Source organism: Gekko japonicus, unplaced genomic scaffold (assembly GCF_001447785.1).
Source record: "Gekko japonicus isolate JY-2015 unplaced genomic scaffold, Gekko_japonicus_V1.1 scaffold3182, whole genome shotgun sequence".
In the NCBI taxonomy this organism is placed as follows: Eukaryota; Metazoa; Chordata; class Lepidosauria; order Squamata; family Gekkonidae; genus Gekko; species Gekko japonicus.
The window spans coordinates 112,850-127,964 of record NW_015176544.1 but is presented as its reverse complement, the minus strand read 5'-3'; the positions used below and the strand labels follow the sequence as shown (position 1 = coordinate 127,964).

Sequence of the window (15,115 nt, the reverse complement as noted above, 5' to 3'; positions counted from 1 at the left end):
ACAGCTCCTCTTATTATACAAATTCCAGCTGTAATCACACAACATTGACAAGATGAGAGGCTTAAAGCTTCTCTCTCTCACATTCCCCTGTCTGAATATTGATAAAGGGACAATGCACATGCTTCAGGCTCCAACTAATTTCCAGTAAGCAATTGGTAAATGTGCTAGTCCAAAGGAAACAGTATGGGCACCGTTAACATTTGCACAGGGGGGAAAGTGACACAACTACCCAGCCATGTGTATGCAGCTTCTTATCACAATGAAGTTTCATTTTGGGTTTAGGAAATCAAAGCAACCTTCATGCCCCGAGTTCCCTACAAACCTCCGCCACAAGCATTTTCCTTACGTGTATTTCTTCATGCTCTTGATTGCTTCTACACCAGTAGTATTAATCATGGTCTGATCTTGCACTTACCTCTACTTCTTTTTCTTCTATAATATTTACAAGCCCCAAGAAAATATTCTGCAGTTTGATCAAAAATGGTTCTGGATAAATCGCCCAGTCTTCCCATGCTCTGAAGCATGTCATTACCCGTTGCTAAAAGTAGTAAACAATGCTAGTCATTTGTATTGAGAAGTACTTAAAAGTAAAATACAAAGCCCACACTATGAATCGATTCAGCATGGTGACATTCACAAAATATTCATTCACAAGCTTCAGGGTTTGCTAACTTTGATTACAAACCATTAAAGTAAAACAGATTTAAAACAGACCACAATGGAATGTGGGACTGCATTATTCAAACTCCATATGGATTTCATTTTCAAAGCAATATATACAGAAATGTTGTTATGATTTTAAAAAACAGGTTATTTTTAGAGAAATCTGATCAATTTAGATAGCAATTTTATGATCCAATATGCAAATAACAGCATGGACCATCTGAACAGAATAACTTCCATGTTCAGATTACTTCCTGAAATTAAAAATTCAGGTGGATCTCCAAGCCAAATCCTGGAAGTTTGAGAGAACCTGGCGCACAAGAGATCTTCAGCATTAAAAATAAGAGTTGAATAATATCCAATAGCAGCTGCCATTCTGCTGCAGCCAATAGAAAGGCCATCAATATTAGATATTGAAAGTTATCATTTTTATTTCTTCAAATAAGTGAGGCGTCTCAACTTTTTCAGACCACTCCTCTACTATTCTACCAGGTGCCTGGTTCCCAGTTCAAGTATTTGTAGCATGAGGATTTGGGATTATTTCGTATCCTCGGGGACAGACTTCTTCAGATGTTCTGTCTCAAGCCTCTACTGGTGTTACAGTAGCGAGATAGCAGGGCAACCATCAATCCAAAAAGATTTTAACTGAAATTCACTGTTACAATTTGCACAAAGTAAAATCTAGCCTTTGTGTTCAGATTTGCTACATATTGCAGTGATGTGGCATTCATTCACAGTATAAAGGGTTCTGTTAAATAATTTTGCATCAACAATTAAGCACCTACCTTAAAGTTCTCAGACTGTAAATGGCCTTGTATTGATCGGTAGGTAGCATTCAAATCAGAAAATATCTGGCATAGTTTTGTTTCAAAACTGAAAAGATAGTTTCCACATTTTACACTTTGTAGAATGAAGTATGTCACAACAAAGAACACCCAACTCCCACTTGTATTTACTTCGTAGCTCAAGCCCACTATTTTGCAGTTCTAGAAAAAAAGGCTACAAAGCAAGAAGAGACCCCAATCCTAAATAAACCTGGTTGTGTTGAGAGCTCAATGAGTGTCAGAAATAAACCCTCAGGACAACAAAAATAATTACTATGAATATGAATCTTTAGTTCTGTATTTCTATATAATCTTTTATAATATAATCTGGATTTGAAAGAGGTTTAGAAGAAAATGTTTTTACTCTCTGTACACTGCCTACAGGGTCTCATAGAGTAGCTGATTTTATAGGGCCACTATTCAGAGGGCCGTGGCACATTCTAGACAGTCTCATCCCTTCATTGAAAAGGACTTTGCCCCAGAGGCAAAAAGAACCTTCCTTGTTGGCTTACAGCTTTTAGATAGATATCAGCTGCACAGTGGCAAGAGAAATATCTGGAAATTCTTGGGGGGGGGGGGGTCTGATCACAGAAATAGGGGGAAAGTTAACAGAAATCTTTCTATGTAAAACTGCCATTGGCTATTATTGTTTTGGGGTGCACAGTGATATGGCTCTCTCTAGTGAAATCCCGTGCACTTGAAAATAGAGTGAAAACCAATTAATTTAAATCAGAATTTGTTATGGTAACTAATTTAGGGCTCTACCTCCTTGGCACCACTCAACCAACCAGAGTTTCTGGGATTGGGATATTGGTTCTTAACAGTACATTTTCTGGCTTGTTTTGAGGTGATCTGGAAGCTAAGTGACAGCAGTTCTATAAGGACCTGCCCTTTGAAGGAGGGGGAAAGTTGATTCTGTCCCCATCTCCCCTGTGCTGGAAAGTTCTTGCTTATGTTTCTAAAATACTGAGAGAGATCCGTTTTCATATTAGATAGACAACATAAGAAAAGCTCACTCTCTATCCTTACATTTATAGAGCACCAGAAGTACCCTCACAGAACCCCAAACCCAGTATGAAAAACTCTAAAAAAACAGTAGTCAAATATGAACCAGTACAATGTTTATGTACAGAATATATGTTTTAGTAACAACGTTACTAATTCAATATTCTACACAATAACTAGTTATCACAGGCTAAAGCGTTTACATTTTTTAATTCTTGGGTAACATATTTCAAAACTTTGATACTTACAACTTTCTGTAATACGACGCATTGGCAACTTTAGCAGAAGAGTTGTATAACACATCAGAAACCAAATATAATCTTGCAATCTACAAGGAACAGAGAACAAAAGTCACCAACATTTTTACTTTGTAAGAGAAAGCCTTTTAGACCCTTGCCATGCAAAGCCATGTAGGTTCAGCAGAAAACTAACACACCATCAGCTGTATTTATTTATAAAGGATATCAGAGGCTCTTGCGATAAACTGCTATTTAAGAAATGCCAAACTTTAACATGCCAAACTTTAAAAAAAATCACAGAAATATTTTCCATAAACATTTTAAAAAATTCTAATGAAAGACATTGGCTAATATAAAGTAAATGTTACAGACAGAAGACATTTTTAACAAGTGATATATCTAAAAGAATTAAGTTCAGGTGATGGCCAAACATGCACAAGTTGCAGAGAAGTTTTATGCGGAATCTTTTTAAAGATTAATTTCCCATTACCTTTTTAGGAAGTGGAGTCTTCAAGATTGACAGTGACTCTGTGACGCAATCTACAATTTCTTCAGCAGCTTCAGCATTATTAAGACAGAAAACCATTGCATCTCCAATATCATTCTTACGCGGTGTTAAGCCACGCAGGATTTCCTCTAACTTGTCCCTCTGTCTGAAATTTCAGTTTCACATTTTCATAAAATTTGACAATATCTCTTCTGTACATTTATGTTAGCCTTGTGGTACATCAAACTTAGAATATTCATACAATACATTTTTAATTATAGATTCCTACTGACAAGAATTTCTTTGTAGCACTTCGCCTTTTTACCCTTATTCAATATGAAAAATAAAGGATGTTTGGAAATCAGTTACTAAAACTTATAAGATGTCCACCTAGCATATACTGAGACTCCAATGAAAACATCAAGTAGAATTTTGTGTCTGTTTTAAACACAGCAGAGCCTAAGCTGGGAAACCTCAGACAAGACAATAAACAGGTGAACAGTGATATGTTAGGCTCTTTAAAGATACTTACTCTTCCTTAAGGGCACCCTTCTTGCTAGGCTCCTCAACAAATGCTTCAGGCTCTTGTTCTTCTGACATCCCATGAAGATATGGATTTAAAGGGGGTGGCCTCCAGAAGGATCCATTTTTAAACATACGAAAATCTTCAGTTCTCCATTTGGTTGGAGCATCACCCTAATGACAATAAGAGTGTCAAGACAACAGATGTGTTTCCCTCAAGTAATACTGGAAATATTGTACTAAAATATATACTAGAATATCACTTACCTGTAGGATTGAATAAAGCTTCCACCTGTAGTAGACATGTGCTGGAGTCTGATTCTCAAATAAAAACCTAAGCAAAGTACAGAATAGAAACAAAGCATATTACCAAATTCAGGATAACGGAATTTAGCATCCTGAAGATTTTTTTTCAATTGCCACATAATCCCTGCTACTAATCACATCTCAATGATAACACAACCTATTCAGCAGAACTAAATTCAGCAAGCCCCAGTTTTCACAAACTGCAGTTGAAATGAATGTGCCATTTTGGAATACAATTGAGGGCTCAAATGGTAAAACAGATCTGCAGTTTCTCCATGAAGATTAACATCTCAAGGAATGTGCCAAGGCAGAACTCTTTCTCACCAATCTCTAGCTTTCTGTGTTCAGGGATCGTAGAAGGGGGGGATACTGAGGATTATTCAGCCGCATGCACCCTACCCTGTAATCTGAAATGGTACAACCAAGAGACCTCATCTATTTGTGAGAGCTCAGGTAGAGAACAGATGAGTTTCTGCCAGAGCCAGTAGATCTCAGTTTACAGTGACTACAATTACATGTAACAGCAAAAACATGCTATACAGAACAGAGACAGAAGGAAAAAAAGTAAGTACCTGAACATTGGATTATTGATTTCTCGGTTCATAATCATGGCTTCAAACATAGGTCCTTCACGCACCACAAACTCTATCATTCGATGTATCAGCGCAAGCAAATTCCTAGAACAACAACACAGTTAAAGAAAAACATTGATTCAGACCTAACACTATTCAAGCTACACTCCCACCTAAGGTACTATAAATGGAAAGATTGTTCATCTATACAATTAAAATCTTCTATATATTTAAGGTAATTTGGAGCAATAATCTAATCTTCAGTGATGGGTTAAATTAAAAACTGTATTGAATGGGCCTTCAATATAAGCACAAATATTAAAACACCTTGTGGCTCACAATGTATTTCCAATGCAAAAAAGCTATTTATTTTTTGTCCAAAATTAATGAAATGCTACTAAAACTATTATTAGCAGTTTCTAGAGAAACCATTCAATAGTGTGCTTAAAATTAGACTGTACAGTTAGTCTCCTCATTTAGTCCCAGTAAAAAAATAGTTAATGGTCAAAAATAACTGAAATAATTGGGCAAACACAGATCACAAAGGCCATTAAAGTAATATGGGGTATGTGACAATCAGTGAAATGTCGCAGCACTGGCCAAGGGCATGATTATGTCCATGGCTGGGCAATCACAAGGAAAGCAGAGTGGGATAGAAATGCCCCATGTCTATGGAACAGCTTCTCAGAAGAAAGTGGCCAGGGCTTTTACCCTCTTGGCCCGCTAGTAAGGTTGTTATGCTGAAGAAACTCTGGGACAGCCAGAGCTGGGGGAATACCCTGATAGTAGGGACATAAAGAGCTTTTGGATTTGTTTTTAGTATTTATTATATCTGTTTTAATATTTGTTTTGTCAAATTGTTTTTATATTGTTGTGACCCGCCTTGGATCCTGAGATGCTTGGGAGAAAGGTGGATATATAAATATTTTAAAACTACAAGTATAAATAAATTTAAGAAACAATCAGGTGAGTACTTAAAATAGACACAGGAAAAGGAAATTGTCATTAATGACAATGTTCCATAATTAATGAGCCACAAATTCTTTAAGCCTATATACAGTTATGTTTTCATTCATCAACATAACAACTTAAAACTTCAAAATAATGAGTATTTCAAATCGTATTCAAAGTCCCAAGTCTAGTCATAACTATAAAATAAGTATTCCAATAAAGCAACAACTATTCTTATTTTGGAACGTCTCACATTGACCCCAATCCAGACAGGCATGAATAGCAGATCCATACACAATAAGTTGTGTTTTTTAAACTTGCTGAACGTAAGTATTTCATTCTCAATTAAACGCTACAGTTTATGCTTTCCAGGCTCTTTAAATCAGCAGCCCATAGTCTTAAAAATAACTATAAGCCCACGGCACACATGCAATTCCTTATGCCACATAGAGGGCCTCGCTGGATTGGGGCTATTGGTTGTATATTGAGAGAGACGTCAAAATATCCAAGAGGAATTAGAAGAACAGCAGCCCTCCCCCATTTCATCCTACTGTAAATTTTATTTACTGTAAATCGACTCTGCAACATACAAGGAAGTTTTCTTTTGTGATTACTAAGACAGAGATGTCCCACTTTTTAAAACCTATAATTGCTCTACAGCTAATATATCAGATTATCTTACTTTCATATATCTTCTTCAATCACAGTCAAGAACTTTTTGTTTACAGACTTTCTTATTCACAAATAAGTCAGGTTTTTCTTACCAAACTAAACATGAACTAAGGATAAATATTTTACTATACAATGTTTGCTCTGACCACTTTTACTAAGTAAAGCATCTAATACTCTTGATTACACTGGAAGATATCTACAAGTCTTACCTATAGCTCAGTTCCTAATACTATCCTAAAATAATCCCAGAACGACTATTCAAAAATTCCAAATAATTCAGTATTTTATTTAGTGCAGTTTTATGGCTTTCTAAGTGGAATAAATATTTGAGAAAAAATTGTATTTGAAGATACCAACACAATTGAGTCATTTTAAGCCTCCTAATGAATAGATGGACAGATCTCAGGCTACAACATTCCTTTCTTCTTTGAAGTCTGCTAACTACAAGCAGAACAATGTTTTCCCCCTCTAAAAATAAGCATCCAATTTTGCTTAATCCAGGCAGCAAATTTTATGACACAGCACAGTGTTTCATAGCTGCTGTACTACAGCACATGAACTCTGAACTGTTTGGGACATTTACATCCCTTTGTGGTCAATTGCCTGATGAAATTTAACTCAAGCAGCTGTAGCATACATAGAAATATATACACCTGGTTTTCAATGACCAGACACTTAGTGCACCTTGCAGTGCAAATTTCTATTTGGGCTCAGCCTTCAGTCAGTCAAAATGAGGCTTCAGCATTCCTACAGGTACAGCAGAAATGTGATGCTTGTAAGTGAACAAACTGGATTAGTTCCTGACACTTTTCTAGTATATGCCAGAATTGCATTTTTATATTAAATGTATTGTCCAGCATGCAAGCCTGTTATGTTCCAATTTAAGTTTTTAGGCTGATTTTAAAGACTTCTGACAGCAAAAGTGGAACAGATTACAAAAGGGTCGCAAATTGCACCAAGCCTGGAGACTGTATTGCATCAAAGAACAAAACAGGTCAGGATACCAAACTTCTTAAGATGAGCAATTGTTTTACCAACTCCAGCTGTTCAAACCCAGCTTTCTGGGGCAAGGCTGTGAAATGGAATTACTGATGAATGACTTTATTCAAACACATCCCACTGGAGCTTTTTCCTAGGAGGCTTAAAATGCTTAATTGAGCAGTAATTTCAAATACAGTTATGTACATATACAGGAATACATTCTACTTCATGGACTCGCAAAAGTATTGCAATGAACAAAATGGGAGCACTGCTAGCTCCAAGAAGTAAACACAGTACACTACTATCCACACTAACCAATGAGCTATAACACTTCTAACTTATGTTAATACTGTGGAGATTATAGAAAAGATGTTTACACTGCTATCTTAAACCTACAGCCTTGCTACAAAAGTAGAGTGAATGTTTATGACAAAAAAGTGTAGTACAAAGGATTAAGTTTAAAAATCTGAAACATTTAAGGTGGCCAACAAAAAAGTCTTTCAATTATAATAAAACCACAGTAATTGGAGCTGATCGTACCAATGTCTGGTCAAAAACTGTATACTTTCCCAATCCATCCCATGATGTTTTCCTGGTCCCCCGCTGCCGCAGACAGTTCAGCTGGTGTTGCTCACCAAGGCCAATGTCAAAGAGAATTTGGAATTCTTTGCTGCTCAATTATTTTAAACAAGTGTTTGTGTTGCTATGTTTGAGAAAAGTTCTATACTTAACTGAGCAAGGGTATGCCTAGTACTTACACAGCCTAACCATAAATCATAACTTATGTGCAAGATGAAAACTGCTCTAGGACATTGACTGATACTATGACTACAGTTCTAACTTAGAGGAACGATACCAACAAAGCACTGACCATGCTACAACCTTCACATAACTATTACAGAAGAGAATGTCTTTTACCCTAGCATTAATAATCCAAACCTCCTGATGATCCACATCTGATACCTTCCACAAAACCCACTGACAACATAAATAAGCATTTCTGCCTTCCTTGATCTTCTGGTTAATTAAAGCCTTTTGGATGCCCCCAGGCCATTTGGATGACAGCGGGTGTATCACTATAGTGCCACAGATTAAATAACACTCTGATTTTTACTCAAACCTAGTCATAATGTTTGCCTGGTAAAATAATTCCATGCTTCATCTATTTAACGCCTCTTGTGAGCCAAGACACTACTGGATAATCAAATGTCTTTAATAACGATAGCAACCCCCCAAACTTCAACTTCAAACCTAGGTGGGTATAGATCAACCATTGCTCAGTCAAGCTTAAACTTTTTCTTCAACATTGCATGTTTTCTGTAAAATTCCAAAGGGGATATTTTCTATATTTAGATCAGTAATAATAAAGAAAAACATGTACCTTTCTGTTGGGATAACCACTTTGACTATGGCTTGCGACAGAGTCTGTATATGAAGTCACATCAGATAATAAACATAGAATATGTGAGTATTGTTAACAAGTAACAAGCAAAAAATACATATGCATTGAAAATACTACACATCTATCACAAGTTCTGCAGGCAATCACTGCTGCGAAGTTATACACTACGCAATTACATAAAGAGCAAATGGCTGTGTACAGGTGAACCATAAAAGGTTCACTAATTTAAAGTATGAGAACATTCCTGACAGAATGTGCATCAATGCACTGAATATACTATACTGATAATGGTGGCCCCAAATCCAGACAGAAATGCAGTAAGATCCCTGTGTGCCACAAAGCTTTTACTTTTTTCCCCAACAGCAGTTACTCTATACTATTTTGGAAGCTGTTTCTAAATCCCTCCCAAGTTTCAAAAACAGCTTCTAGGAAAGTACAACGAAACTGTTTTTTTCAAAGAAACGCAGTCAAGACCCCTCTGTGCACAAGAAGCATATGAAAGGGCTTGCTGGATGAGGGCCAATGAAAGAAATGTTATTACTTCTATCCATCTTCCATGTACTACTTTTGTCCTTAGAAGACTAATACTCCTGACTCTGCAACCAACGCTTGTGATCAGGACTACAGCATGAGGGCTGCCCCCCCCTCCCCGGGAATCAATTCCCCCAACATACCCTGCTGGCTTTATCAGCAATAAGGTATTACACCTACAGCAATGCTGATCATGGTTCAGGCTAGCAAGAGTTCCTGCTTACCCAAGATTTGAATCCAATCTGGAAATGTGGTTTCAAATCCTGCTTAGGCGAGACTGAAGAGCAGCTTTAACCTCAGTTAACATCTCTGCCAACATAACACTAAACCATGGATGGATAAAGCCAGCAACGGTAATATTGGAAAAGGGATCGGAGGGGGAGGATGCAATCCCACAATCTAGTCCTAATTCAGTCAGGAGTGTTAGGTTTGCACCAGTCTCTAATTCCCAAGCCTCCCAACCCTAAGAAATCTTAGAGAAGTATCAAATCAATGTGACTTGTGTTTAAGAGATACTTACCATTTGCTGTTATGCTAAAAGCTAATATTCTTCTAAATAACCTGACAGTATTGATCTCAAAACTACCTTCAACTATTGACTCGGAATAACTTTCTACACATAAGTTATTTGTGAGTTCATCCTAGTGTTAATTATCTGCCTGAATTTAAATTTTGCCTTTTAAAAAGTGTAAATAATTTAGATACTGCAAATCTGGCAGCTAATAACAGGGGGACATAGGAGAAAAAAACCCAGGGAGTTTGGAGGGGGAAAAACGTGGTGGACAGACTTAAGAGTGCAATTTTTTAAAAATGGCCCAATTCTGTGGCCTAATAAACCAGGTAATTCCTCAGGGATAAGGCTCCTTAAACTAAGGGAGGGAACGAGTCAGTTTATCTAAAAGCTGCTCATTGCAATTCTATAAAACAATTAAAAAGACTACCAAAGATTTAGCATTTACAAGATGAGGTATGGCCCTGCGTAACTTTTTACCTTCTCAAAATCCTCCTTGTTTTTTGGCGGTGGCAACATTGGAGCATTAGGGTTCTTCAATCTCTCTCTGGGCTGAGCATTAAAGGGCAGTCCCGATGGAGGTGGTGGGAGAGTATGCTCCATCATAGAAGGAGGAATGTATATAGGATGTGGAGGAATAGGAACAGCTTTGCCCCAGCCGAGTTTCATCTCAAAAGACATGATCATCTTGCCTGGCAAATAAAATATTACACTGCTTTAGAATCATGTGAACCAGTAGCAACATCAATGTCTCAGTAAAAAGTGTCTTTCTTTAACTTCATGTATTCGTCATTTACAGTAAAACAGTTTCACTTAAATAATGCTGCCCCTTTCCAAAAAGCGCGCTTGTCTCCAAGTAAGCTGAGAACTCCCAAACAGATTTCATATGCTACTAAAACTTGCAGAATAAATGAATTTGGATAGAATTACTATGTATACCCTACTAAAACCTAAGCACTGCAGGTTCCAAAGTCCAGTCCACACCACAGTATTTTACTACATTGAAAGAGACAGAGCCCTGTTTTGTAAGAGACTATATGCCCTTGCAATTTTCAAACGGGAACAGCAAAAGTCCAGATAATTCATACATTAATGTCATAGCCAAATGTGCGGAGAGCATATTTTTTTATAATTAGCTAAAGTAAAAGAGCTTCATCTAAAGAAAAACGCAGATGTCAAGAACATCTCAGGGAATCTGAAAGGCATCTGGTCAATGTAACTGTATGGGGTTGAATCCAACCTGTGCTTCCACAAGTGAATTGACCCCTCCACCTGCACCTTCCACTTTCAGCTAATTTTTGAAGTTCCCCCTTCCAAGAGGCAGCAGAAGGGCCGGGGGGGGGGGGGGGGGAGGAAGGAAAAAAAGCAACTGGAAAAGATGAATACCTCTGGATTTAAGCTTTCAAGGTTATTAAACTGTGGTGTTTACAAAAGAGGACAAAGACAGGAGCTACAGGGTACAAAAGCTCTACCCAATCCAATCTGTGCAAGTCAAAACTGGTATAAGTAGCAGAATGCTGCTGCCAGTAAAACAGCTGTGTGTGCTCATTCTCCCATACCAGTTGACAGTGCAGTTGCCAGGGAAATCTCTGTATTCTGTTTTTCTGACTTCACAAGCTGATTTCCAGGCATCATTTTTCTTTTTCTATAGCACATTAAAAACATATGATCCTAGTTTCCAGCCTTCTCCTTTGACCTGCTTAAAACCCAAGCTGACACCAGCAATGGCATTAAAAAAAAAAGTTACATTTGAGTTGGTTCAATTTTTTTCCTTAATTTAGGGAACCTCACAGTGAAAGACTATAAGAAGCCTGGTAAATACAATTTTCTCCCAAAAAGTTGTGCTCTTCCCAAAATGACTTGCACTGAGACTGTTAACTATTACCATTTAAATTCTTTAGTGCACGTTCAGCATCTCTCCTATTCATGAAGGCAACAAATCCACAATTCCTTTCTCTTGCTCTTTCTTCATCAGTTCTTGGCCACATGATTTTGACACTCGCTAGAGGTCCAAAGCGTCCAAATTCTTGGCATAACATCTCTTCATTCATCTATAGAAATAAGCCAGAATTATGCATTTCTCATGTTTATGTATTGCCATCCTACTGTGGTTATAAAAGGAAAGCAACTGAGAGACCATGATATAAAATGTTATTATAAACGAAGCTACAGCTAAAAGTATCCTGAAGTTTTTTATTACACTGAAAAGGCCAATATGCAACAGGAAGCAAATCCTATGCTCACACACTTGAAGGAGTTTGGGGAACTTTTATAATGGCTGAGCAAAAAAGTCTAGAGTAGACAAAAAAGTCTACTGTATTGTAGTCTTTTCTGAGCCCCATACCCTGCAACAAGTGATCAGTCCATCTCTCCCCATATTGATCCAGCTGCTGAGCCAATATTCATCTGGCATACATAATTAAAGGGCACTGTAGCTTACAGAGATAGGGATCACTGTAGGCTTCTACACCAATGATTTTGGTTTAGGAATTAACAAAGCTGCACATCTAGTTATGCTAAAGTATAAAAGGCTGTGAAGAAGTTCCTGTGCAGGCATCTTCAGAATAACAAGTTGTTACAGTTTGTACCACACTTCACAAAGCATTTGAACTGAGAGGTATATAAGCAAATAGCTAACATTTGGGAAGCATTTCTGTAGCAACTTTCTGGAGAGAGAAAAATTAGGTTAAGTTCAACAAATGAATGGTAATTAACTATGCTAGCATAAGTTGCTGTAAATTTTCCATGTTGTGTGGCCGTGGTCTTGGCATTGTAGAACCTGACATTTTGCCAGTAACTGTGACTGGCATCCTCAGAGGTATAACACAGAAAGATGGAGTACTCTCTGTGTCAAGGTGAGAAGAAAATGATAGGCAGGTAATTTATAACTACTCCAGAAGGTGGGGTAGGTGACTCAGCCCTACCCCACCTTCTGGAGTAGATATAAATTACCTGCCTACCATTTTCTTCTCACCTTGACACAGAGTACTCCATCTTTCTATGTTATACCTCTGAGGATGCCAGTCACAGTTACTGGCGAAACGTCAGGTTCTACAATGCTAAGACCACGGCCACACAACCCGGAAAATCTACAGCGACGAATGAACTCCGGCCGTGAAAGCCTTCGACAACATATGCTAGCATAATTCAGCAAATAGGAATGGAGCTACAATCCAATCCCTGCTCATCTCAGCCACTGATTCACAGGATGATTTTGTGGAAGCCATCCTCTTAAATTCAGCCTTCCAACTGTAGAATGAGACAAAAAGAGACCTCCTCACATGACTGTTGAGTAAAACAAGTGTAAACACACATTTATGTATTGTGCTAACTATATACTATACTAATTACATATTACGGGCATAGAAAAAATTTACACAGGAAGGGCTAGTTTAAAATTTTAATTAAAACTTCAACAGCTGCAATTAATACCTGGGGATTAATGTTTCCAAGGTACAAATTCGTTGTGCTTGGATCGCCTACGTCATGTGAACCTGGAGCATAGTCATCCAGTACTAAAAAGAAAGAAAGATGTAACTCAAAACATAAATTTCAAAGTAACAAAGTACTTATTAAATAGTTATGAAATTATATTACCACCTGAAGATCTGTTTCTTCGTGAAGGGGCATCCACTAAACAAAAGACAAGAGTACCTACTTAGTTCAATGTTTTAAATGAATTAAAAATATAATAAAGTGAAAATTACTTACTGGAACGACGCTGTCCATCTGAATCTGACTGAGGTGGCTCGAACCGACTTAATCTACCTTTGGTTTTATGTCTTTCATCACGTTCTTCTTGAATTCTATGGAAGAAATGTCAAAGTTGGTAGCTGGCTACAATTCTAATGGCCATACATTAAAGTTTCTTTTAACAATTCACCTCAAACATATATTTTACTAATCAAAATGTTTTAAAAACTAAATTTACTGCATGGACAATGCTTAAGGTATCAAGCTAGCAGGTTATCACGTTAGAACCAATGCAGGATGATATATTCTTGTCCATTTCTTTAAATAAAAAACAAAAACTTTGGAAGTGTAATACAAACACATGATGATTATATTCCTATTCTCTTGCCTGACTAAAAAGTCTTAAATGCTAATGGGTTCAATTAGATTTACTCTTCTGATAAGATAACCATGCTTAGGATTGTAACCCTAACCTCAATTTTTTTAAAAAAAAAAATCACCATAGTCTGCTTTTCTCATTAGGACTCAAAGGAGATGAAACTATGAATGGGTGATACCTCAAAACCAAGGTTACTATTCTAGGTTTCACATCCAGTGCACACAAGAGAAAGAGTTAAGTGTGCACATGTGTACCTGATGACACAGAAACTGTAGAAGCTTGATCAGGATTCTCAAAGATCCCAGCTCCATAACCTTAGAAGAAAATTCATCTACAGTGCCATGCAGCATCTTATAATTCAGTGTTGTACAGCTGCAAGTAACATCATCCCATTCATCAACACATCTTACCTACATTTTTTAACACAGAGGGTCAAACGTCTGTTAGATCTGGGTCCAATGCAGGCATATTTTTCTTGGGTCACTGTCTTCTATTCCCATGAAGGAGCCTTGTTCTCTCTCCCACCCCTCCTGAAGGTTAATTGGCCCCTGACAAGCCTGAGAGGGAAGGGGCCAGGTGATAGTGGGCCAGACAGGCTGGTACTAGCAGCCTTGTTATTAAAACAAAGGTATTTTTTAAAGGAAAAGGTTGCTTCATGGAAGGCCAACTCTGTTATCTGCTACACATTTGCTATAGAACGGGACTGACATCTCTGATGGCATTTTTTCGTTTCTTAAGAACTGAGAGTAAAAAGGGGACATAAAACAAAACTACAACATAGAGAAATCATCAAGTAGTACTGTGTTTATATCAAATGGAACTACACAGGGCTGGATCCAATACCATCAGCAGAGCCTGCTGCAGCCCACTAAGCTCACTGAAATGTTGCTTTTGGGGAACAAGAGACCCCCAAGAGCAGCATGTAGGGGTCTGCAGTGGGAGGGATTAGCAAAAGTGTGCTCACTTCCTATGGTGACCTTTGGATCCAGACCACTGATTACTTGTTATTTTTATTCATCCACTGTAATTCATATTATTGGATTTACTTTAACATTTTCTGCAATTTTCAAAATAGTCTACATTAATTCCTTTATGAAAAGAACTGTAGGACTAAAATATTTATTGGCCACTGATACCTTTGCTGATATTAGAACAGCTACATTAAAATTGTATTTTAATTAAATCAAAGACCCAAACAATATACCAGGAGTCAATGGGAGGTTCTCTGTTATCATTAAATTAGGATGCAGTCCTAAGAATATTTCCCTTGGAGTAAGCCCCACTGATTAAATGAGATTTATTTCCAAGAAGGGCTACTTAGGCTGGCTTCCTTAATTACACTTAAGCTAAGTTTAGTACAGTTAACAATTTGAATCC

At 37.4% G+C, this 15,115-nt stretch overlaps 1 protein-coding gene across 3 annotated transcripts in view; it reads right to left on the bottom strand.

Moving 5' to 3' along the window:
• The window catches only part of U2SURP (U2 snRNP-associated SURP domain containing), a 51,423-nt gene that overhangs the window by 25,427 nt on the left and 10,881 nt on the right, over positions 1-15,115 (bottom strand). For all 3 annotated transcript variants that reach the window (XM_015427465.1, XM_015427467.1, XM_015427466.1), the window contains exons 7-19: positions 13,378-13,472; positions 13,267-13,299; positions 13,099-13,181; positions 11,552-11,717; positions 10,147-10,358; positions 8,604-8,647; positions 4,619-4,723; positions 4,008-4,074; positions 3,751-3,914; positions 3,222-3,384; positions 2,741-2,820; positions 1,449-1,536; positions 416-538 (exon numbers count right to left, since the gene is read on the bottom strand). In XM_015427465.1, coding sequence (XP_015282951.1) covers positions 416-538; positions 1,449-1,536; positions 2,741-2,820; positions 3,222-3,384; positions 3,751-3,914; positions 4,008-4,074; positions 4,619-4,723; positions 8,604-8,647; positions 10,147-10,358; positions 11,552-11,717; positions 13,099-13,181; positions 13,267-13,299; positions 13,378-13,472 — 1,423 coding nt within the window. The remainder of the gene's footprint in view (positions 1-415; positions 539-1,448; positions 1,537-2,740; positions 2,821-3,221; positions 3,385-3,750; positions 3,915-4,007; positions 4,075-4,618; positions 4,724-8,603; positions 8,648-10,146; positions 10,359-11,551; positions 11,718-13,098; positions 13,182-13,266; positions 13,300-13,377; positions 13,473-15,115) is intronic.